At 48.5% G+C, this 25,715-nt stretch overlaps 1 protein-coding gene across 7 annotated transcripts in view; it reads right to left on the minus strand.

Annotated features, from left to right (window-relative positions):
* The window catches only part of DENND2B (DENN domain containing 2B), a 421,742-nt gene that overhangs the window by 94,427 nt on the left and 301,600 nt on the right, over window positions 1–25,715 (minus strand). For all 7 annotated transcript variants that reach the window (XM_063944050.1, XM_063944049.1, XM_063944052.1 and 4 more), the window contains one exon: window positions 14,763–14,899. In XM_063944050.1, coding sequence (XP_063800120.1) covers window positions 14,763–14,899 — 137 coding nt within the window. The remainder of the gene's footprint in view (window positions 1–14,762; window positions 14,900–25,715) is intronic.

Raw genomic sequence — 25,715 nt, forward strand, 5'->3', positions numbered from 1 at the left:
CACTCACTCATCTCTATGGCAGTGTGTCTACGCTCCACTCACTCATCTCTATGGCAGTGTGTCTACGCTCTACTCAGTCATCTCTATGGTACTGTGTCTATGCTCCACTCACTCATCTCTATGGCAGTGTGTCTATGCTCCACTCACTCATCTCTATGGTAGTGTGTCTGTGCTCCACTCACTCATCTCTATGGCAGTGTGTCTATGCTCCACTCAGGGGTTGGGTATGGGATCCCGGTGGTCACAATACCGACACCGGGATCCCGACCTCCAGAATGCCAGCAGGGGGGCGAGTGCAATGAAGCCACAGGTTTTATTCCCACTCCATGGGTGTAGTGGACACCCAGGAGTGAGAATAGCTGTGGCGGTGTTGCCGGCATTCTGAAGGTCGGGATCCCGGCGTCTGTATTTTGATCGCCGGGATCCTGACTACATCCCCCACTCAGTTATCTCTATGGCAGTGTGTCTGAGCTCCACTCATTAATCTCTATTGCAGCGTGTCTACGCTCCCCTCAGTTATCTCTATGGTAGTGTGTCTACTCTCTACTCAGTCATCTGCATGGCAGTGTGTCTACGCTCCATTCAGTCATCTCCATGGCAGTGTGTCTACACTCCACTCAGTCATCTCCATGGCAGTGTGTCTACACTCCACTCAGTCATCTCCATGGCAGTGTGTCTACACTCCACTCAGTCATCTCCATGGCAGTGTGTCTACACTCCACTCAGTCATCTCCATGGCAGTGTGTCTACACTCCACTCAGTCATCTCCATGGCAGTGTGTCTACACTCCACTCAGTCATCTCCATGGCAGTGTGTCTACACTCCACTCAGTCATCTCCATGGCAGTGTGTCTACACTCCACTCAGTCATCTCCATGGCAGTGTGTCTACACTCCACTCAGTCATCTCTATGGCAGTGTGTCTACACTCCACTCACTCATCTCTATGGCAGTGTGTCTACACTCCACTCACTCATCTCTATGGCAGTGTGTCTACACTCCACTCAGTCATCTCTATGGCAGTGTGTCTATGCTCCACTCACTCATCTCTATGGTAGGGTGTCTGTGCTCCACTCACTCATCTCTATGGCAGTGTGCCTGTGCTCCACTCAGTCATCTCTATGGCAGTGTGTCTACGCTCCACTCACTCATCTCTATGGTAGTGTGTCTGAGCTCCATTCACTGATCTCCATGGCAGTGTGTCTACGCTCCACTCAGTCATCTCTATGGCAGTGTGTCTATGCTCCACTCAGTCATGTCTATAGCAGTGTCTACGCTCCACTCAGTCATCTATGGCAGTGTGTCTAAGCTCTACTCAGTCATCTCTATGGCAGTGTGTCTACGCTCCGCTCATTCATCTCCATGGCAGTGTGTCTACACTCCACTCAGTCATCTCCATGGCAGTGTGTCTACACTCCACTCAGTCATCTCCATGGCAGTGTGTCTACACTCCACTCAGTCATCTCTATGGCAGTGTGTCTACGCTCCACTCACTCATCTCTATGGTAGTGTGTCTGAGCTCCATTCACTGATCTCCATGGCAGTGTGTCTACGCTCCACTCAGTCATCTCTATGGCAGTGTGTCTATGCTCCACTCAGTCATGTCTATAGCAGTGTCTACGCTCCACTCAGTCATCTATGGCAGTGTGTCTAAGCTCTACTCAGTCATCTCTATGGCAGTGTGTCTACGCTCCGCTCATTCATCTCCATGGCAGTGTGTCTACACTCCACTCAGTCATCTCCATGGCAGTGTGTCTACACTCCACTCAGTCATCTCCATGGCAGTGTGTCTACACTCCACTCAGTCATCTCCATGGCAGTGTGTCTACACTCCACTCAGTCATCTCTATGGCAGTGTGTCTACACTCCACTCACTCATCTCTATGGCAGTGTGTCTACACTCCACTCACTCATCTCTATGGCAGTGTGTCTACACTCCACTCACTCATCTCTATGGCAGTGTGTCTACACTCCACTCAGTCATCTCTATGGCAGTGTGTCTATGCTCCACTCAGTCATCTCTATGGCAGTGTGTCTACGCTCCACTCACTCATCTCTATGGCAGTGTGTCTACACTCCACTCAATCATCTCTATGGCAGTGTGTCTACACTCCACTCACTCATCTCTATGGCAGTGTGTCTACACTCCACTCAGTCATCTCTATGGCAGTGTGTCTATGCTCCACTCACTCATCTCTATGGCAGTGTGTCTGTGCTCCACTCACTCATCTCTATGGCAGTGTGTCTATGCTCCACTCACTCATCTCTATGGTAGGGTGTCTGTGCTCCACTCAGTCATCTCTATGGCAGTGTGTCTATGCTCCACTCACTCATCTCTATGGCAGTGTGTCTACACTCCACTCACTCATCTCTATGGCAGTGTGTCTATGCTCCACTCAGTCATCTCTATGGCAGTGTGTCTACACTCCACTCAATCATCTCTATGGCAGTGTGTCTACGCTCCACTCAGTCATCTCTATGGCAGTGTATCTATGCTCCACTCAGTCATCTCTATGGCAGTGTGTCTATGCTCCACTCACTCATCTCTATGGCAGTGTGTCTACACTCCACTCAATCATCTCTATGGCAGTGTGTCTACACTCCACTCACTCATCTCTATGGCAGTGTGTCTACACTCCACTCACTCATCTCTATGGCAGTGTGTCTATGCTCCACTCACTCATCTCTATGGCAGTGTGTCTGTGCTCCACTCACTCATCTCTATGGCAGTGTGTCTGTGCTCCACTCACTCATCTCTATGGTAGGGTGTCTGTGCTCCACTCACTCATCTCTATGGCAGTGTGTCTACGCTCCACTCACTCATCTCTATGGCAGTGTGTCTATGCTCCACTCAGTCATGTCTATAGCAGTGTGACTATGCTCCACTCAGTCATCTCTATGGCAGTGTGTCTATGCTCCACTCACTCATCTCTATGGCAGTGTGTCTACACTCCACTCAATCATCTCTATGGCAGTGTGTCTACACTCCACTCAGTCATCTCCATGGCAGTGTGTCTACACTCCACTCAGTCATCTCCATGGCAGTGTGTCTACACTCCACTCAGTCATCTCTATGGCAGTGTGTCTACACTCCACTCACTCATCTCTATGGCAGTGTGTCTACACTCCACTCACTCATCTCTATGGCAGTGTGTCTACACTCCACTCAGTCATCTCTATGGCAGTGTGTCTATGCTCCACTCAGTCATCTCTATGGCAGTGTGTCTATGCTCCACTCACTCATCTCTATGGCAGTGTGTCTACACTCCACTCAATCATCTCTATGGCAGTGTGTCTACACTCCACTCAATCATCTCTATGGCAGTGTGTCTACACTCCACTCAATCATCTCTATGGCAGTGTGTCTACACTCCACTCAATCATCTCTATGGCAGTGTGTCTATGCTCCACTCACTCATCTCTATGGCAGTGTGTCTGTGCTCCACTCACTCATCTCTATGGCAGTGTGTCTATGCTCCACTCACTCATCTCTATGGTAGGGTGTCTGTGCTCCACTCAGTCATCTCTATGGCAGTGTGTCTATGCTCCACTCACTCATCTCTATGGCAGTGTGTCTACGCTCCACTCACTCATCTCTATGGCAGTGTGTCTATGCTCCACTCACTCATCTCTATGGCAGTGTGTCTATGCTCCACTCACTCATCTCTATGGCAGTGTGTCTACACTCCACTCACTCATCTCTATGGCAGTGTGTCTACACTCCACTCACTCATCTCTATGGCAGTGTGTCTACACTCCACTCAGTCATCTCTATGGCAGTGTGTCTATGCTCCACTCAGTCATCTCTATGGCAGTGTGTCTATGCTCCACTCACTCATCTCTATGGCAGTGTGTCTACACTCCACTCAATCATCTCTATGGCAGTGTGTCTACACTCCACTCACTCATCTCTATGGCAGTGTGTCTACACTCCACTCAGTCATCTCTATGGCAGTGTGTCTATGCTCCACTCACTCACCTCTATGGCAGTGTGTCTGTGCTCCACTCAGTCATCTCTATGGCAGTGTGTCTATGCTCCACTCACTCATCTCTATGGCAGTGTGTCTACACTCCACTCAATCATCTCTATGGCAGTGTGTCTACACTCCACTCACTCATCTCTATGGCAGTGTGTCTACACTCCACTCAGTCATCTCTATGGCAGTGTGTCTGTGCTCCACTCACTCATCTCTATGGCAGTGTGTCTATGCTCCACTCACTCATCTCTATGGTAGTGTCTACGCTCCCCTCAGTCATCTCTATGGTAGTGTGTCTGTGCTCCACTCACTCATCTCTATGGCAGTGTGTCTGAGCTCCACTCACTCATCTCTATGGCAGTGTGTCTACGCTCCCCTCAGTCATCTCTATGGCAGTGTGTCTACGCTCCCCTCAGTCATCTCTATGGTAGTGTGTCTATGCTCCACTCACTCATCTCTATGGCAGTGTGTCTATGCTCCACTCACTCATCTCTATGGCAGTGTCTACGCTCCCCTCAGTCATCTCTATGGTAGTGTGTCTACGCTCTACGCAGTCATCTCTATGGTAGTGTGTCTATGCTCCACTCACTCATCTCTATGGCAGTGTGTCTAAGCTCTACTCAGTCATCTCTATGGCAGTGTGTCGACGCTCCACTCAGTCATGTCTATAGCAGTGTCTACGCTCCACTCAGTCATCTATGGCAGTGTGTCTGTGCTCCGCTCATTCATCTCCATGGCAGAAATTGTAAAAGACGGGGATGAAGATGGTGTCCAAATATGCCCATATTCTTATACAGCGGGAGTTTTATCAAAGTTTGGAGGCGGATAAAGTGATGACGAGATAAAGTGCCAGACAATTTACAAGCTGTGCTAGAAAGTTAGACGCTGATTGGTTGGTATTATCTCTCTCAAGGATTTATGTGATGTAACAAAACAGAAAAACAACTCAACCAACCTAAGCTCAGGCTACAGATCACCTGGATCTATAATGATAAAGCTGACCAGATAGTACATCAGACAGAGCATTTATTATTCCCTCTTGAAGGCGAGATGAAAACTTTTGCTTTCTGGACCATGTGAGCGGAGTTATGCAGCCAGCTCTACGAGAACTATATTATATTCCCACAAATAGATCTGGTTTCTTAGTACTGTGCGTCTCCTACCCAGTTCCCAGGACAAATCTCTCCCACACAGCCAAGTATCCTGGGCAAGGAGACCCAGATCTCACACAGGTTCCTAAACGTTACCCATAGAGCTGGACTGTAAAGCTGTGACCAGAACAACAATACTGAAGTACACACATTTTCTCTAACGTCCTAGTGGATGCTGGGGACTCCGTCAGGACCATGGGGAATAGCGGCTCCGCAGGAGACAGGGCACAAAAGCAAGCTTTTAGGATCACATGGTGTGTACTGGCTCCTCCCCCTATGACCCTCCTCCAAGCCTCAGTTAGGTTTTTGTGCCCGGCCGAGAAGGGTGCAATCTAGGTGGCTCTCTTAAAGAGTTACTTAGAAAAAGTTTTTAGGTTCTTTATTTTCAGTGAGTCCTGCTGGCAACAGGCTCACTGCATCGAGGGACTTAGGGGAGAGATTTTCAACTCACCTGCGTGCAGGATGGATTGGCTTCTTAGGCTACTGGACATAGCTCCAGAGGGAGTCGGAACACAGGGCTCGCCCTGGGGTTCGTCCCGGAGCCGCGCCGCCGACCCCCCTTGCAGACGCTGAAGATGAAGAGGTCCGGAACCAGGCGGCAGAAGACTCTCAGTCTTCATCAGGTAGCGCACAGCACTGCAGCTGTGCGCCATTGTTGTCAGCACACTTCACACAGCGGTCACGGAGGGTGCAGGGCGCTGGGGGGGGGGCGCCCTGGGCAGCAATGTATAATACCTGTATGGCGAAAAATACATCACATATAGCCCTTGAGGCTATATGGATGTATTTAACCCCTGCCAGATATCTAAAACTCTGGAGAAGAAGCCCGCCGAAAAGGGGGCGGGGCCTATTCTCCTCAGCACACAGCGCCATTTTCCCTCACAGAAAGGCTGGTGGGAAGGCTCCCATGCTCTCCCCTGCACTGCACTACAGAAACAGGGTTAAAACAGAGAGGGGGGGGCACTGATTTGGCGATATGTATATATATTAAAATGCTATAAGGGAGGAACACTTATATAAAGGTTGTCCCTGGATAATTATAGCGTTTTGGTGTGTGCTGGCAAACTCTCCCTCTGTCTCCCCAAAGGGCTAGTGGGTCCTGTCCTCTATCAGAGCATTCCCTATGTGTGTGCTGTATGTCGGTACGTGTGTGTCGACATGTATGAGGAAAATATTGGTGAGGAGGCGGAGCAAATTGCCTGTAATGGTGATGTCACTCTCTAGGGAGTCGACACCGGAATGGATGGCTTATTTATGGAAATTACGTGACAATGTCAACACGCTGCAAGCCGGTTGACGACATGAGAGGGCCGGCGAACAAATTAGTATCTGTCCAGGCGTCTCAAACACCGTCAGGGGCTGTAAAATGCCCATTTACCTCAGTCGGTCGACACAGACCCAGACACGGACACTGATTTCAGTGTCGACGGTGAAGAAACAAACGTATTTTCTTTTAGGGCCACACGTTAAGGGCAATGAAGGAGGTGTTACATATTTCTGATACTCCAAGTACCACAAAAAAGGGTATTATGTGTGAGGTGAAAAAACTACCTGTAGTTTTTCCTGAATCAGATAAATTAAATGAAGTGTGTGATGATGCGTGGGTTTCCCCCGATAGAAAATTATTGGCGGTATACCCTTTCCCGCCAGAAGTTAAGGCGCTGTGGGAAACACCCCTCAGGGTGGATAAGGCGCTCACACGCTTATCAGAACAAGTGGCGGTACCATCTACGGATAGGGCCGTACTTAAGGAGCCAGCTGATAGGAGGCTAAAAAAATATCCTAAAAAGTATACACACACATGCTGGTGTTATACTGCGACCAGCGATCGCCTCAGCCTGGATGTGCAGAGCTGAGGTGGCTTGGTCGGATTCCCTGACTAAAAATATTGATACCTTGGACAGGGACAGTATTTTATTGACTATAGAGCATTTAAAGGATGCATTTCTATATATGCGAGATGCGCAGAGGGATATTTGCACTCTGGCATCAAGAGTAAATGCGATGTCCATATCTGCAAGAAGATGTTTATGGACACGACAGTGGTCAGGTGATGCAGATTCCAAACGGCACAAAGATGTATTGCCGTATAAAGGGGAGGAGTTATTTGGGGTCGGTCCATGGGACCTGGTGGCCAGGGCAACTGCTGGAAAATCCACCGTTTTTTACCCTAAGTCACATCTCTGCAGAAAAAGACACCGTCTTTTCAGCCTCAGTCCTTTCGTCCCTATAAGAGTCATATCTGCCCAGGGATAGAGGAAAGGGAAGAAGACTGCAGCAGGCAGCCCATTCCCAGGAACAGAAGCCCTCCACCGCTTCTACCAAGTTCTCAGCATGACGCTGGGACCGTACAGGACCCCTGGATCCTACAAGTAGTATCCAAGGGGTACAGATTGGAATGTCGAGAGGTTTCCCCCCTCGCAGGTTCCTGTAGTCTGCTCTACCAATGTCTCCCTCCGACAGGGAGGCAGTATTGAAAACAATTCACAAGCTGTATTCCCAGCAGGTGATAATAAATTTACCCCTCCGACAACAAGGAAAGGGGTATTACTCCACACTATATGGTGGTACTGAAGGCTAGGTGAGACCTATTCTAAATCTGAAAAATTTGAACACTTACAAGGGTTCAAATCCAGATGGAGTCACTCAGAGCAGTGATAGCAAAGAACAAGGGGACTATATGGTGTCCCGGGACATCAGGGATGCTTACCTCCATGTCCCAAAATTTGCCTTTTCTCACCAAGGGTACCACAGGTTCGTGGTACAGAACTGTCACTATCAGTTTCAAGACGATGCCGTTGGATTGTCCAAGGCACCCCGGGTCCTTACCAAGGTAATGACCGAAAGGAGGATTCGTCTTCAAAGAAAATGGACGACCTCCTGATAAGAACAAGGTCCAGAGAACAGTTGGAGGTCGGAGTAGCACTATCTCAAGTAGTTCTACGACAGCACGGGTGGATTCTAAAATATTCCAAAACCGCAGTTGTTCCGACGACACGTCTGCTGGTCCTAGGGATGATTCTGGACACAGTCCAGAAAAAGGTGTTTCTCCCAGAGGAGAAAGCCAGGGAGTTATCCGAGCTAATCGGGATCCTCCTAAAACCAGGAAATGTGTCAGTGCATCATTGCACAAGAGTCCTGGTAAAAATGGTGGCTTATTACGAAGCGCTTCCATTCGGCAGATTTCACGCAAGAACTCTTCAGTGGGATCTGCTGGACAAATGGTCCGGATCGCATCTTCAGATGCATCAGCGGATAACCCTATATCCAAGGACAAGGGTGTCTCTCCTGTGGTGATTACAGAGTGCTCATCTTCTAGAGGGCCGCAGATTCGGCATTCAGGATTGGATGCTCGTGACCACGGAGGCCAGCCTGAGAGGCTGGGGAGCAGTCACACAAGGAGTGTGATCAAGTCTGGAGAATTCTCTCCACATAAATATACTGGAGCTAAGAGCAAATTTATAATGCTCTAAGCTTAGCAAGACCTCTGCTTCAAGGTCAGCCGGTATTGATCCAGTGGGATAACATCACGGCAGTCGCCCACGTAAACAGAAAGGGCGGCACAAGAAGCAGGAGGGCAGTGGCAAAACTGCAAGGATTTTTCGCTAGGCGGAAAATCATGTGATCGCACTGTCAGCAGTGTTCATTCCGGGAGTGGACGACTGGGAAGCAGACTTCCTCAGCAGGCACGACCTCCACCCGGGAGAGTGGGAACTTCATCGGGAAGTTTTCCGCATGATTGTGAACCGTTGGGAAAGACCAAAGGTGGACATGATGGCGTCCCGCCCGAACAAAAAAAATGGGACAGGTATTGCGCCAGGTCACGAGACCTTCAGGCGATAGCTGTGGACGTCCTGGTAACACCGTGGGTGTAACAGTCGGTGTATGTGTTCCCTTCTCTGCTTCTCATAACCAAGGTATTGAGAATTATAAGACATAGAGGAGTAAGAACTATACTCGTGGCTCCGGATTGGCCAAGAGGGACTTGGTAACCGGAACTTCAAGAGATGCTCACAGAGGACTAATGGCCTCGGGAGCTAAGAAGGGATTTGCTTTCAGCAAGTACCATGTCTGTTCCAAGAGGAACCGTGGCATCGGCCTTTAAGAAAGGACCTGCTCCAGCAGGGACCTTGTCTGTTCCAAGACTTACCGCGACTGCGTTTGACGGCATGGCGGTTTGAACGCCGGATCCTAAGGGAAAAGGCATTCCGGAAGAGGTCATACCTACCCTGGTCAAAGCCAGGAAGGAGGTGACCGCACAACGTTATCACCACATGTGGTAAAAATATGTTGCGTGGGTGAGGCCAGGAAGGCCCCACGAAAAAATTTCAACTAGGTCGATTTCTGCACTTCCTGCAAACAGGAGTGTCTATGAGCCTCAAATTGGGGTCCATTAAGGTTCAAGTTTCGGCCCTATAGATTTTCTTCCAGAAAGAATTGGCTTCAGTTCCTGAAGTCCAGACGTTTGTCAAGGGAGTATTGCATATACAGCCCTTGTGTGCCTCCAGTGGCACCGTGGGATCTCAACGTAGTGTTGGGATTCCTCAAATCATATTGGTTTGAACCACTCAAATCTGTGGATTTGAAATATCTCACATGGAAAGTGACCATGCTGTTGGCCCTGGCCTCGGCCAGGCGATTGTCAAAATTGGCGGCTTTGTCTTACAAAAGCCCATATTTGATTTTCCATTCGGACAGGGCAGAACTGCGGACTCGTCCCCAGTTTCTTCCTAAGGTGGTGTCAGCGTTTCACCTGAAACAACCTATTGTGGTGCCTGCGGCTACTAGGGACTTGGAGGACTCCAAGTTGCTAGACGTTGTCAGGGCCCTGAAAATATATATATATATATATATATATATATATATATATATATATATATATATAATTCCAGGACGGCTGGAGTCAGAAAGTCTGACTTGCTGTTTATATTGTAGGCACCCAAAAAGCTGGGTGCTCCTGCTTCTAAGCAGACTATTGCTCGTTGGATTTGTAGTACAATTCAGCTTGCACATTCTGTGGCAGGCCTGCCACAGCCAAAATCTGTAAATGCCCATTCCACAAGGAAGGTGGGCTCATCTTGGGCGGCTGCCCGAGGGGTCTCGGCTTTACAACTTTGCCGAGCAGCTACTTGGTCAGGGGCAAACACGTTTGCTAAATTCTACAAATTTGATACCCTGGCTGAGGAGGACCTGGAGTTCTCTCATTCGGTGCTGCAGAGTCATCCGCACTCTCCCGCCCGTTTGGGAGCTTTGGTATAATCCCCATGGTCCTGACGGAGTCCCCAGCATCCACTAGGACGTTAGAGAAAATAAGATTTTACTTACCGATAAATCTATTTCTCATAGTCCGTAGTGGATGCTGGGCGCCCATCCCAAGTGCGGATTGTCTGCATTACTTGTACATAGTTATTGTTACAAAAAAATCGGGTTATTATTGTTGTGAGCCATCTTTTTTAGAGGCTACTTCATTGTTATCATACTGTTAACTGGGTTCAAATCACAAGTTGTACGGTGTGATTGGTGTGGCTGGTATGAGTCTTACCCGGGATTCAAGATCCTTCCTTATTGTGTACGCTCGTCCGGGCACAGTACCTAACTGAGGCTTGGAGGAGGGTCATAGGGGGAGGAGCCAGTACACACCATGTGATCCTAAAAGCTTGCTTTTGTGCCCTGTCTCCTGCGGAGCCGCTAATCCCCATGGTCCTGACGGAGTCCCCAGCATCCACTACGGACTATGAGAAATAGATTTATCGGTAAGTAAAATCTTATTGTTACTGTTATATATGATAAAACTACACAGGGTTATAATAACAGAAATATATGCCCCTATATGGTAGTGTGTACTCAGTAGGGGCTATACTGTCCCCAATCTAGCTAAAGGGGTAAGATGGTGCTGAGGAGGAGAGACCCTGATATAACTGGTGTATGAGACAGATTAAGAACTGGGGCCAGTGTGAAAGTTATACTGCAAAAGTATGTAACTAAGGGGCCTATTGTATTTCTCATGTGCTCCACTCCAGAGGCAAAATGTTTGCGCTATTATAGCCAGCAGTGGTAAGGGTTAATTTACTATTGCACTGAGCCATGTGTGAGCGGAGTAGACAAATTTGGGCTTTCAGTTTCACTTGGCAAAAAAATAAAAACCCTGTAAAAATATATTTAAAAAAACATTTTTTTTAAATGTCTGTGTGAAAAGTGTTCACGTCCCCCCCCCCCAAAAAAAAAAAAACTATTCAAAGAACAAAGCAAATAATTCAAATATGATTTTCAAACGGCGCTAACAGAACAGATTTTATGGTAAAGGTAAAAGTGGGAACTTGGCTTAAAAATGGGAGTATTAAATTATATACTAAAATAATTGCGGGTCCGTAAAGGGGGGAGTGCAATTTTACCAGTTTAGTTTTAGGGGGCAGGGGGGTGCGGTGGAGGTCACCCACTTCCTACCTTATTTGAACAGGTAGTGAGCCCCTCCTCCCCAGCCAGCACCATCTTCCCAGTGATATTTGGGAAGATGACGCTGGCCACTAGAGACCAAAGACTCTGGCACAGTGTCAGAATGTGCGGTGCCCGAAGAGATCTCCGGGAAGATGGTGCCACCGATGCTGGCGACAGTACAGCGGGACAGATATACTGCTGGGGGTAGGGGGGAAATTGGCTCCTTCTGCAGCCCGGGCCCGGGTAATTTTTACCCACTCCCCTCCCTCTCTGTGCCACTGAGAAGAGGGAAAATATACAGACTCCACACACTGAGAATTGAACCCATGCCCTCAGTGCTGTGACGTTTTAGTAAACCAATTTCCAGGGGGAAAAATTGGAATGAGTCCTATGGGAAATTCCTCCCACATTAGTGCATTGTATGTGTGAGCATGAAACGGGTGTCCGCAGATGACCTCACCGTGACCCTGGATGCAGTTTATTTGTGCAGATGTGGAAGAAGTTATAAATGATACGTTTCTAATCTAAATCTCAGTAATGGAGCATAATCATCTTGATAACAAGATATGTTGTATTACCGGTGTGGTGACCGCACACGTGGACCCCTACCAGACAGAACTATCGTAGTATCCTCTATACAGTGCTCAGCAAGAATGGAAGCATCTGCCCTACTCTCAGTACATGTAAATAACAAGAGGTTATTATTATTAAGCACATTGGTCTGTTAATACCATTGGGAAGAAAGATCTGGAATCCATTATTTTTTAAGAATGGAAAATGCAGTGGCTGTTCTACATATCTAGGCTTTCGCTCCCCTCTGACTTCTGGAAGTTTAATATAAATTACATTTCTCTGCAGGCAGCCATGCTGTACCCTCTGAGGTCACTTGTCTGAGTGATGACATCACACTACTTCCTGACCAATCGTATCGATGATTTAATGAACGCAACCACTGATTGGCTTACAATAGCCAATGCCACTTCTGTTTTTCTGTCCATAGAATACTAAATAGCCAGGATAGAAGCTGCCTCGTCTGCCACATGCCAAGTGACGCGTTTCACAAGTTCTTATCAGTGGGCATCCAGAAAGGTGATGGCCATTGAAGTGTTCCAGTGGATAAGGACTGGAATGGTTTAGAGTGTAACAGAAATAACCTTTATTTTTCAGGTTCCCCCAAACCTCTGCTTCCCTTTTATAGGGAAATAGTGACATGAGGGTTTGTTTGTAGGTCTGTGAAGAGACACAGTTATCATGAGGCTTCTTAGGAAGAAGCGTTAAATTTTTGCTTTTTGTCCAGAATAGTCTCCACTTTGGCCTCAGGAAATCATTATATATATATGCACACCCAATGGTTTGCGTACATGTCCGATTGTTGCTGTGCATGTGGCGGTCTCCTTCTGCAAGATCGCTCGTAGTCCCCCAAAAGCCGCAGCAAGATTGACATGCTGCAGCGTTTGGGGATGGAGTGGAGGCAGCAAAGGGGACCATTCTACAAAACAGAGGCCACCGTTTTGTAGGCATGCCAAGCCCCCAGGGACCGTGTCTTCAGACGCAGACTTCCTGGCCTCGGCTAAACAGCTCCGCCGGTCAGTTTGAGTAAGCGGAGGCTTACACCAATGGCCGAGGGCTGCAAACCTCTAACGTCGCGTTTCAGACGCAGAGCACGGATCAGCGCTGCATGCAGGAGGTGTGTTTTTCCTGTAGATGCCTCCTGTTGCATTAGAATGTTTGAGTATCGCTGCTGTGTCTCTGGACGCTGCAACGATGCTCACAGTGTCCATCTCTAAAGTGGGCTCTTGGGTCCAGACTTCTGTAGCACATTTAGAGACACGTAAACAAAGTGCAATGATGAGACTCAGAAGCAGCGGCGGATTGGCCATAGGGCTTACAGGGAAGATCCCCGATGGGCCAACGCACCCGTGGGGCCTGTTTTGTTTGAGGACACATGGTCCTATTTATAGACATAATGAATAAGATGCAAAATAATTTGCATATATGAAAATGACTTTGCCACTTAGCCTGTGATTGCAGATGATCTAGTGTATGCTCTGTCTGCCTGCTTGGCTGACATATAAGATTGAGTGAATAGTGATTGGGATACGGTTGATGTAATAAGCAAGAAAATATATCTTTCTAAAGAATTATATAGTTTCCTAAATTCTAAAGGTGTATCATATAATGTGCTCATAACATTTAATTTTATTTCTTTTTAACTTCCCCCTTGATGCTGGACATCCCCACTATCTTGAAAGTCTTGGGGGGAGGGTGCTGCTGCCATGGCCCATGGCTAGACCTTACACCTCTGGTGCTGCCCATGTGGGGCCACTAGTACAAATTTTTCCAGGGCCGCTTTTTGTTCCCAATCCGCCCCTGCTCAGAAGCAATGCTTGAGGTTGTCACAAGGGAGCAGGGATCGGGGGGACGTCTGGATGTTAGGGAGATAAAAAGTTCTGTTTATATAACCTGTATGGGATATTTAACAAAAACAATTATGGACGACGGAGAATAAACAGCAGTTTCAAGATCTGATTAGTTTCCTTCCATCTCCGAGATGTGATCTTAGTAGGGCTCTTCTCAAAGCAAAGTTTGAAAAGTTATTTTTCATGTCTGCAACAAATAAAAGCTGGGAGATTCGTAAACTGATAGAGTAAAAGCCCAGAGCACTAACATCACTAAGCAATGAATATTAAAATCTGATTACAAGTATACAGGAGAGTAAGATTGCAATCAGCGAGACAGAGGATGGTTTATCCAGTACACTGGGAGGATAAACACCAGGACCATCCAGAGGACTCAGACGGCAGTCAGAGGAGAGATATCTCCTCTGCGTCTCCTGCTCTGCTTTATAAAAATAACTCTTGATATGAAGCCAAAGCTTATTATTTATAAAGCTCGACAACTGCTGACCAGACAATGTGTTTTCAATACAGGCCCTCACTGGGGTTTCTATGTTACATGAGTAATTAACATGCTCTCACTTCGTGTTTGGCTCAGACAATGGACTGACACCATCGGCTGAATCTGCATTGCTCCTCTGGTTCCTGTTGTTTGGCTAAGCTCCAGGCAAACATGGAACCGGACAGTACGGCCTGTGGGTTATCCCTAATGACCTGCGTCTTATTACTGAGGCCTCTTTGTTATCACATGAGGCTGAAGATCGGTATTATACAATAGAATAATGAGTGAAGTTGATCTTCCTACCCACAATGTCTTCATAGGCGTTCTCCTCTAAAGTGCTTTTAGAACTGGAGCGGTGCTTTTTCTCAGTACCATTCTCTACTGGTGAGGGTGAGCCTAAGGACTGGACACTGGAGGCATCCTCAAACTCCAGAGACTTTCTAGAAAAGAGAGAAGAAGAAAAGTTAGATGATGTTTCTGTGCCTCTATTCTTCACCTGATGATTAATTACATGGACCACAGGAGAGGCCTGGCCACTTTCCTTACACCTTCACATGATCATTAATAACAGACCACAGGAAAAGCTGGCCACGCTCCTCATACCTTCACCTGATGATTAATTACAGAGACCACAGGAGAAGCCGGCCACACTCCTCATACCTTCACCAGAACATTAATTACATAGACCACAGGAGAAACACAGGTACACTCCTATATACCTTCACCTGATCGTTTACATGAACAACAGTAGAAGCCTGACCACATGCCTCATATCTTCACCTGAGCATTAATTACACAGACCAGAGGAGAAGCCCGGCCACACTCCACATACCTGATCATTATTACACAGACCACAAGAGAAGCCTGGCCATACTCCACATACCTTCACCAGAACATTAATTACATAGACCACAGGAGAAACACAGGTACACTCCTATATACCTTCACCTGATCGTTTACATGAACAACAGTAGAAGCCTGACCACATGTCTCATACCTTCACCTGAGCATTAATTACACAGACCAAATGAGAAGCCTGGCCACACTCCACATACCTGATCATTAAATACATAGACCACAAGAGAAGCCTGGCCATACTCCACATACCTTCACCAGAACATTAATTACATAGACCACAGGAGAAACACAGGTACGCTCCTATATACCTTCACCTGATCGTTTACATGAACAACAGTAGAAACCTGACCACATGCCTCATACATTCACCTGAGTATTTATTACACAGACCACAAGAGAAGCCCGGCCACTCTCCACATACCTCCACCTGAGCACTAATTACACAGACCACAGGAGAAACCCTGCCACACTCCACATACCTTCACCTGATCATTAATTATACAGACTACAGGAGAAGCCCAGCCATGCTCCTCATACCTTCACCTGAGCACTAATTACACAGACCACAGGAGAAATCCGGCCACACTCCACATACCTTCACCTGATCATTAATGACACAGACCACAAGAGAAACCCGGTTACACTCCACATATCTTCACCTGAACACCCAGGAGAAGCTGGCCACACGCCTTATACTTTCACCGAAACATTAATTACATAGAACACAGGAGAAGCCCAGGTACACTCCTTTTACCTTCACCTGAGCACTAATTACACAGACCACAGGAGAAACCCTGCCACACTCCACATACCTTCACCTGATCATTAATTATACAGACTACAGGAGAAGCCCAGCCATGCTCCTCATACCTTCACCTGAGCACTAATTACTCAGACCACAGGAGAAACCCGGCCACACTCCACATACCTTCACCTGATCATTAATGACACAGACCACAAGAGAAACCCGGTTACACTCCACATACCTTCACCTGAACACCCAGGAGAAGCTGGCCACACTCCTTATACTTTCACCGAAACATTAATTACATAGACCACAGGAGAAGCCCAGGTACACTCCTTATACCTTCACCTGAGCACTAATTACACAGACCACAGGAGAAACCCGGCCACACTCCACATACCTTCACCTGATCATTAATGACACAGACCACAAGAGAAACCCGGTTACACTCCACATACCTTCACCTGAACACCCAGGGGAAGCTGGCCACACTCCTTATACTTTCACCGAAACATTAATTACATAGATCACAGCAGAAGCCCAGGTACACTCCTTATACCTTCACCTGAGCACTAATTACACAGACCACAGGAGAAACCCTGCCACACTCCACATACCTTCACCTGATCATTAATTATACAGACTACAGGAGAAGCCCAGCCATGCTCCTCATATCTTCACCGGAACATTAATTCCATAGACAACAGGAGAAGCCCAGGTACACTCCTCATGCCTTTACCTGATTACTAATTACATGGACCACAGGGGAAGCCTGGCCATGCTCCTCATACTGTCACCTAATGATTATTGACATGGGCCATAGGAGATGCACGGCCATGCGTCTTATACCTTCACCTGATCATTAGCTATATGGACAACAGTAGAAGCCCAGCCACACACTTCATGCCTTCATCGGATCATTGATTACACGGCCCACAGAAGAAACCCAACCACATGCCTCATACCTTCACCTTCTTAAGCATTAATCACACAGACCATAGTAGATGCCCAACAACACTCCACATACCTTCAACCGAGCATTAATGACACAGACCATAGCAGAAGCCTGGCAATACTCCTCATACGTTCACCTGATCATTATTAACACAGACTGCAGGATAAGCCAGGCCACACTCCTCATACCTTCACCAGAACATTAATTACATAGACCATAGCAGAAGCCTGGCAACGCTCCTTATACCTTCACCTGAGCATTAATGAAACAGACTACAGGGGAAGCCCGTCCATACTCCACATACCTTCACCTGAGCATTAATGACATAGAACGCAGAAGAAGCCTGTTAATGCTCCTTATACCTTCACATCATCATTAATTACACAGACCACAGGAGAAGCCCTGCCACCAGTGGCGGATTTCCCCCTGCTGGGCACGTGCCTAGGGGTGGCACACAAGGCTGATAAGGGCCAAGTGATTTTTTTTTCACAGGAGAAGCCCAGCCGCACTCCTCATACCCTCACCTGAGCATTAATTACACAGACCACAAAAGAAGCCCTGCCACACTCCACATACCTCCACCTGAACATTAATTACACAGACCACAGGAGAAGTCTGGCCACACTCCACATACCTTCACCTGAGCATTAATTACACAGACCACAAGAGAAGCCCGGCCACACTCCTCATACCCTCACCTGAGCATTAATTACACAGACCACAGGAGAAGCATGGCCACACTCCTCATACCTTCACCTGATCATTAGTAACATAGACCACAGGAGAAGCCCTGCCACACTCCTCATACCTTCACCTGAGCATTAATTACACAGACCACAGGAGAAGTCTGGACACTCTCCACATACCTCAACCTAAGCATTAATTACACAGACCACAAGAGAAGCCCGGCCACACTCCTCATACCTTCACCTAAGCATTAATTACACAGACCACAAGAGAAGCCAGGCCACACTCCTCATATCTCCACCTCATGATTAATTACATAGACCACAGGAGAAGCCCGTCCACGCTCCTCTTACCTTAACCTGATGATTAATGACACAGACCACAAGAGAAGCCAGGCCACACTCCTCATATCTCCACCTCATGATTAATTACATAGACCACAGGAGAAGCCTGTCCACGCTCCTCATACCTTAACCTGATCATTAATTACACAGACCACAAGAGAAGCCAGGCCACACTCCTCATACCTTCACCTGAGCATTAATTACACAGACCACAGGAGAAGCCCGGCCACGCTCCTCGTACCTTAACCTGATCATTAATGACAGACCACAGAACTAAGATCCGCTTTTCTCATGAACATGTACTGGAATTGTGTTTTCTGTTTGTGTTACTTTTTGGTTAGGCTTTCTAGTATCTGGATGTGCACTATTTCATCATTAACAACAGGACTTACGCTGGTGCAGTAAAGATGGCGTCTGACAACCTCATGTTGAAATAACAAAAAAATGTGGAATTTTACATTTCTAATTACAGCAGTTACTTATATGTTACTGACATACAATTATGTAGTAAGGTATGGTATTATATTAACCTTTTCGTGACGGGAGCCATTTTATACAAGATAGGTTTCGGGTAACTCAGTACATAACACGTTTATTAAAAAAAAAAAAAAAATATAGGTCTTTCTAAGTCATGTTAAATCTTAGGAGATATAGCTCAGGCAATAAGTGCAACCCCAGAAATGAACTACTAATATGTAATCAATAGCTTCTATGCGATAAATGGATGCAAATACAAATACAGGGGAACGCGGATAGTGCAGTTATTACAGCACAAGGGTCTATCAAATGTATTAAGCCTTAACAAGAGATAAAGTGGAGACATAAACAGAGTGATAAATTACCAGCCAATCAGCGACTAACTGTCATATCACAGACTGTGGGTTAAATTTACTAAGATGGGAGTTCTAATTAAGATGGGATGTTGTCCATAGCAACCAATCAGATTCTACTTCTCATTTATCTAGCACCTTCTAGAAGATAAAACCTGGAATCTGATTGGTTGCTATGGGCAACATCCCATCTTAAACAGAACTCCCATCTTAGTAAATTTACCCGTGTGTTTGACAAATGAGAGGAGCTGGTTGGCTGGTCATTTATCACTCGCTAACCATCTCCACTTTATCTCTACTTAAGGCTTAATACATTTGGGCCTATTTACTAAGCCTTTGAGAGAGATAAAGTGGACGAATATAAAGTACCAACCAACCAACCAGCTCCTAACTGTTTTTTTTTTCTTTCAAACACACCCTGTAACATGGCAGGTAAGAACTGACTGGCTGGTAATTTATTTCCCTCACTTTATCTCTCTCCAAGGAGTGGTTCATAGACCCCATAGTATCAACACTTGGAGAGAGCTAAAGTACCAACCAACCAGCTCCTGTCATTTTTCAAACAGTCTGTAACTTGGCAGTTAGGAGCTGATTAGTTGGTACTTTATCTCTGTCCACTTGATCTCTCTCCAAGCTTTGATACATCTCACCCACAGTGATAAAGTTAAACTGCGTTATTAGCCATAATAACTAATACGCTTATCTGGGTGTGGGTGGCCATCTTTCCTCAGAATTTCCAGGAAAACGTACAAGGTTTTAGTCTATCTGTAATAGAAACTGGTTTCATTTACTACATGAGTGGCTGCTCGTTCATATTTTCCTAGAGATGAAGATATGGGACAATGTGGAGAGAGCGTGTTCCACATCCGTCTAGATAAGGATTATTATGTCAGTGACACAGTTTGAAGTTAATAATGTATTCCCTGTGCACTGATAAGCACACGCTCCTCCTGTGTGCCTATCCCTATACACAGAACTCTTTATACCCCTTTTCCACCAGCTCTAAAAACACGGGTAAATGTGCGGGGGCGCGCATTTACCCGTGTTTTTTTCTAGTGGAAACGGCCCCCCCTGCAAATTCCCGGATCAAGTGATCCGGTAATCCTACCCGGGTAGCTTGCCGGTTTGAACGCGTGTTCAACCTGGTAAGCTGTGTAGTGTAAACGGAAGCCGTGTCGATGCGACACGGCTCCCGTTTACACTGTATGGAAGGGCGGCGCTGGGAAATCATGTGATCTCCCAGCGCCGCCCCTGCCGCGTCACTAGCAGCGTCACCAACCCGGCAATATGCCGGGTTGGTGAGCGCAGTGGGAAAGGGGTCTGAGCACGGGCCGCAGCTGGGTAGCACCCGTGTCAGGCTCCCGGCTGCGACCCGGGCTGAGGTGGAAAAGGGGTATTATTTGCTGGTCCAGGATTGGAGTAACAGTTTATATATATATTTTTTTTTAGTTTATATCTAAGCTAATTGTATTAGAATTTAATTATCATATTGGTGACAAGCGCACTTAATAGGACTGGTTATCTAGATGGATACAAGTAAATTATAATTCATTATTATTTAGGGATCCTGATGCGTCAGAGCAGTGTTGTTGGTTCGTTCCTCAATGACAGAACCTATGGGCTGGACGTAACTGACAAGGTGAGACATATGAAGGTTACATTGGATCCAAGGGCGAAGCTACCATAGGTGCAGGGAGTGCAGCTGCTATGGGGCCCAGAGCTGAGAGGGGCCACCTTCCCTGTCACAGTTACATGTGTTATATACAAGGTGTAGCTACCATAGGTGCAGGGAGTGCAGCTGCTATGGGGCCCAGAGCTGAGAGGGGCCACCTTCCCTGTCACAGTTACATGTGTTATATACAGGGTGTAGCTACCATAGGTGCAGGCAGTGCAGCTGCTATGGGGCCTAGAGCTGAGAGGGGCCACCTACCCTGTCACAGTTACATGTGTTATATACAGGGTGTAGCTACCATAGGTGCAGGCAGTGCAGCTGCTATGGGGCCTAGAGCTGAGAGGGGCCACCTACCCTGTCACAGTTACATGTGTTATATACAAGGTGTAGCTACCATAGGTGGAGGGGGTGCAGCTGCTATGGGGCGCAGAGCTGAGAGGGGCCACCTACCCTGTCACATGTGTTATATACTGGGTGTAGCTACCATAGGTGCAGGCAGTGCAGCTGCTATGGGGCCTAGAGCTGAGAGGGGCCACCTACCCTGTCACAGTTACATGTGTTATATACAGGGTGTAGCTACCATAGGTGGAGGGGGTGCAGCTGCTATGGGGCCCAGAACTGAGAGGGGCCACCTTCCCTGTCACAGTTACATGTGTTATATACAGGGTGTAGCTACCATAGGTGCAGGGAGTGCAGCTGCTATGGGGCCTAGAGCTGAGAGGGGCCACCTACCCTGTCACAGTTACATGTGTTATATACAGGGTGTAGCTACCATAGGTGCAGGCAGTGCAGCTGCTATGGGGCCTAGAGCTGAGAGGGGCCACCTTCCCTGTCACAGTTACATGTGTTATATACAGGGTGTAGCTACCATAGGTGGAGGGGGTGCAGCTGCTATGAGGCGCAGAGCTGAGAGGGGCCACCTACCCTGTCACAGTTACATGTGTTATATACTGGGTGTAGCTACCATAGGTGCAGGCAGTGCAGCTGCTATGGGGCCTAGAGCTGAGAGGGGCCACCTACCCTGTCACAGTTACATGTGTTATATACAGGGTGTAGCTACCATAGGTGCAGGCAGTGCAGCTGCTATGGGGCCTAGAGCTGAGAGGGGCCACCTTCCCTGTCACAGTTACATGTGTTATATACAGGGTGTAGCTACCATAGGTGGAGGGGGTGCAGCTGCTATGGGGCGCAGAGCTGAGAGGGGCCACCTACCCTGTCACAGTTACATGTGTTATATACTGGGTGTAGCTACCATAGGTGCAGGCAGTGCAGCTGCTATGGGGCGCAGAGCTGAGAGGGGCCACCTACCCTGTCACAGTTACATGTGTTATATACAGGGTGTAGCTACCATAGGTGGAGGGGGTGCAGCTGCTATGGGGCCTAGAGCTGAGAGGGGCCACCTACCCTGTCACAGTTACATGTGTTATATACAGGGTGTAGCTACCATAGGTGGAGGGGGTGCAGCTGCTATGGGGCGCAGAGCTGAGAGGGGCCACCTACCCTGTCACAGTTACATGTGTTATATACAGGGTGTAGCTACCATAGGTGAAGGCAGTGCAGCTGCTATGGGGCCTAGAGCTGAGAGGGGCCACCTACCCTGTCACAGTTACATGTGTTATATACAGGGTGTAGCTACCATAGGTGCAGGCAGTGCAGCTGCTATGGGGCCTAGAGCTGAGAGGGGCCACCTTCCCTGTCACAGTTACATGTGTTATATACAGGGTGTAGCTACCATAGGTGCAGGCAGTGCAGCTGCTATGGGGCCTAGAGCTGAGAGGGGCCACCTTCCCTGTCACAGTTACATGTGTTATATACAGGGTGTAGCTACCATAGGTGGAGGGGGTGCAGCTGCTATGGGGCGCAGAGCTGAGAGGGGCCACCTACCCTGTCACAGTTACATGTGTTATATACTGGGTGTAGCTACCATAGGTGCAGGCAGTGCAGCTGCTATGGGGCGCAGAGCTGAGAGGGGCCACCTACCCTGTCACAGTTACATGTGTTATATACAGGGTGTAGCTACCATAGGTGGAGGGGGTGCAGCTGCTATGGGGCCTAGAGCTGAGAGGGGCCACCTACCCTGTCACAGTTACATGTGTTATATACAGGGTGTAGCTACCATAGGTGGAGGGGGTGCAGCTGCTATGGGGCGCAGAGCTGAGAGGGGCCACCTACCCTGTCACAGTTACATGTGTTATATACAGGGTGTAGCTACCATAGGTGAAGGCAGTGCAGCTGCTATGGGGCCTAGAGCTGAGAGGGGCCACCTACCCTGTCACAGTTACATGTGTTATATACAGGGTGTAGCTACCATAGGTGCAGGCAGTGCAGCTGCTATGGGGCCTAGAGCTGAGAGGGGCCACCTTCCCTGTCACAGTTACATGTGTTATATACAGGGTGTAGCTACCATAGGTGCAGGCAGTGCAGCTGCTATGGGGCCTAGAGCTGAGAGGGGCCACCTTCCCTGTCACAGTTACATGTGTTATATACAGGGTGTAGCTACCATAGGTGGAGGGGGTGCAGCTGCTATGGGGCGCAGAGCTGAGAGGGGCCACCTACCCTGTCACAGTTACATGTGTTATATACTGGGTGTAGCTACCATAGGTGCAGGCAGTGCAGCTGCTATGGGGCCTAGAGCTGAGAGGGGCCACCTACCCCGTCACAGTTACATGTGTTATATACAGGGTGTAGCTACCATAGGTGCAGGCAGTGCAGCTGCTATGGGGCCTAGAGCTGAGAGGGGCCACCTTCCCTGTCACAGTTACATGTGTTATATACAGGGTGTAGCTACCATAGGTGGAGGGGGTGCAGCTGCTATGGGGCGCAGAGCTGAGAGGGGCCACCTACCCTGTCACAGTTACATGTGTTATATACTGGGTGTAGCTACCATAGGTGCAGGCAGTGCAGCTGCTATGGGGCCTAGAGCTGAGAGGGGCCACCTACCCTGTCACAGTTACATGTGTTATATACAGGGTGTAGCTACCATAGGTGGAGGGGGTGCAGCTGCTATGGGGCCAAGAGCTGAGAGGGCCACCTACCCTGTCACAGTTACATGTGTTATATACAGGGTGTAGCTACCATAGGTGGAGGGGGTGCAGCTGCTATGGGGCGCAGAGCTGAGAGGGGCCACCTACCCTGTCACAGTTACATGTGTTATATACAGGGTGTAGCTACCATAGGTGAAGGCAGTGCAGCTGCTATGGGGCCTAGAGCTGAGAGGGGCCACCTACCCTGTCACAGTTACATGTGTTATATACAGGGTGTAGCTACCATAGGTGGAGGGGGTGCAGCTGCTATGGGGCGCAGAGCTGAGAGGGGCCACCTACCCTGTCACAGTTGCATGTGTTATATACAGGGTGTAGCTACCATAGGTGCAGGGAGTGCAGCTGCTATGGGGCGCAGAGCTGAGAGGGGCCACCTTCCCTGTCACAGTTACATGTGTTATATACAGGGTGTAGCTACCATAGGTGCAGGCAGTGCAGCTGCTATGGGGACCAGAGCTGAGAGGGGCCACCTTCCCTGTCACAGTTACATGTGTTATATTATATACAGGGTGTAGCCACCATAGGTGCAGGGAGTGCAGCTGCTATGGGGCGCAGAGCTGAGAGGGCCACCTTCCCTGTCACAGTTACATGTGTTATATACAGGGTGTAGCTACCATAGGTTCGGGCAGTGCAGCTGCTATGGGGCCTAGAGCTGAGAGGGTAAACCTACCCTGTCACAGTTACACATGTTATATACAGGGTGTAGCTACCATAGGTGGAGGGGGTACAGCTGCTATGGGGCCCAGAACTGAGAGGGGCCACCTTCCCTGCCACAGTTACATGTGTTATATACAGGGTGTAGCTACCATAGGTGCAGGGAGTGCAGCTGCTATGGGGCGCAGAGCTGAGAGGGGCCACTTACCCTGTCACAGTTACATGTGTTATATACAGGGTGTAGCTACCATAGGTGCGGGCAGTGCAGCTGCTATGGGCCGCAGAGCTGAGAGAGGCCATCTACCCTGTCACAGTTACACATGTTATATACAGGGTGTAGCTACCATAGGTGCAGGCAGTGCAGCTGCTATGGGGCCTAGAGCTGAGAGGGGCCACCTACCCTGTCACAGTTACATGTGTTATATACAGGGTGTAGCTACCATAGGTGGAGGGGGTGTAGCTGCTATGGGGCGCAGAGCTGAGAGGGGCCACCTTCCCTGTCACAGTTACATGTGTTATATACAGGGTGTAGCTACCATAGGTGCAGGCAGTGCAGCTGCTATGGGGCCCAGAGCTGAGAGGGGCCACCTTCCCTGTCACAGTTACATGTGTTATATACAGGGTGTAGCCACCATAGGTGCAGGGAGTGCAGCTGCTATGGGGCCCAGAGCTGAGAGGGGCCACCTTCCCTGTCACAGTTACATGTGTTATTATATACAGGGTGTAGCCACCATAGGTGCATGGAGTGCAGCTGCTATGGGGCCTAGAGCTGAGAGGGGCCACCTTCCCTGTCACAGTTACATGTGTTATATACAGGGTGTAGCTACCATAGGTGCAGGCAGTGCAGCTGCTATGGGGCCTAGAGCTGAGAGGGGCCACCTACCCTGTCACAGTTACACATGTTATATACAGGGTGTAGCTACCATAGGTGGAGGGGGTGCAGCTGCTATGGGGCCCAGAGCTGAGAGGGGCCACCTTCCCTGTCACAGTTACATGTGTTATATACAGGGTGTAGCTACCATAGGTGGAGGGGGTGCAGCTGCTATGGGGCCTAGAGCGGAGAGGGGCCACCTTCCCTGTCACAGTTACCCGTGTTATATACAAGGTGTAGCTACCATAGGTGCAGGGAGTGCAGCTGCTATGGGGCCCAGAGCTGAGAGGGGCCACCTTCCCTGTCACAATTACATGTGTTATATACAGGGTGTAGCTACCATAGGTGCAGGCAGTGCAGCTGCTATGGGGCCTAGAGCTGAGAGGGGCCACCTACCCTGTCACAGTTACATGTGTTATATACAGGGTGTAGCTACCATAGGTGCAGGCAGTGCAGCTGCTATGGGGCCTAGAGCTGAGAGGGGCCACCTACCCTGTCACAGTTACATGTGTTATATACAGGGTGTAGCTACCATAGGTGGAGGGGGTGCAGCTGCTATGGGGCGCAGAGCTGAGAGGGGCCACCTACCCTGTCACAGT

This window comes from Pseudophryne corroboree, chromosome 11, assembly GCF_028390025.1.
Source record: "Pseudophryne corroboree isolate aPseCor3 chromosome 11, aPseCor3.hap2, whole genome shotgun sequence".
Classification (NCBI taxonomy): Eukaryota; Metazoa; Chordata; class Amphibia; order Anura; family Myobatrachidae; genus Pseudophryne; species Pseudophryne corroboree.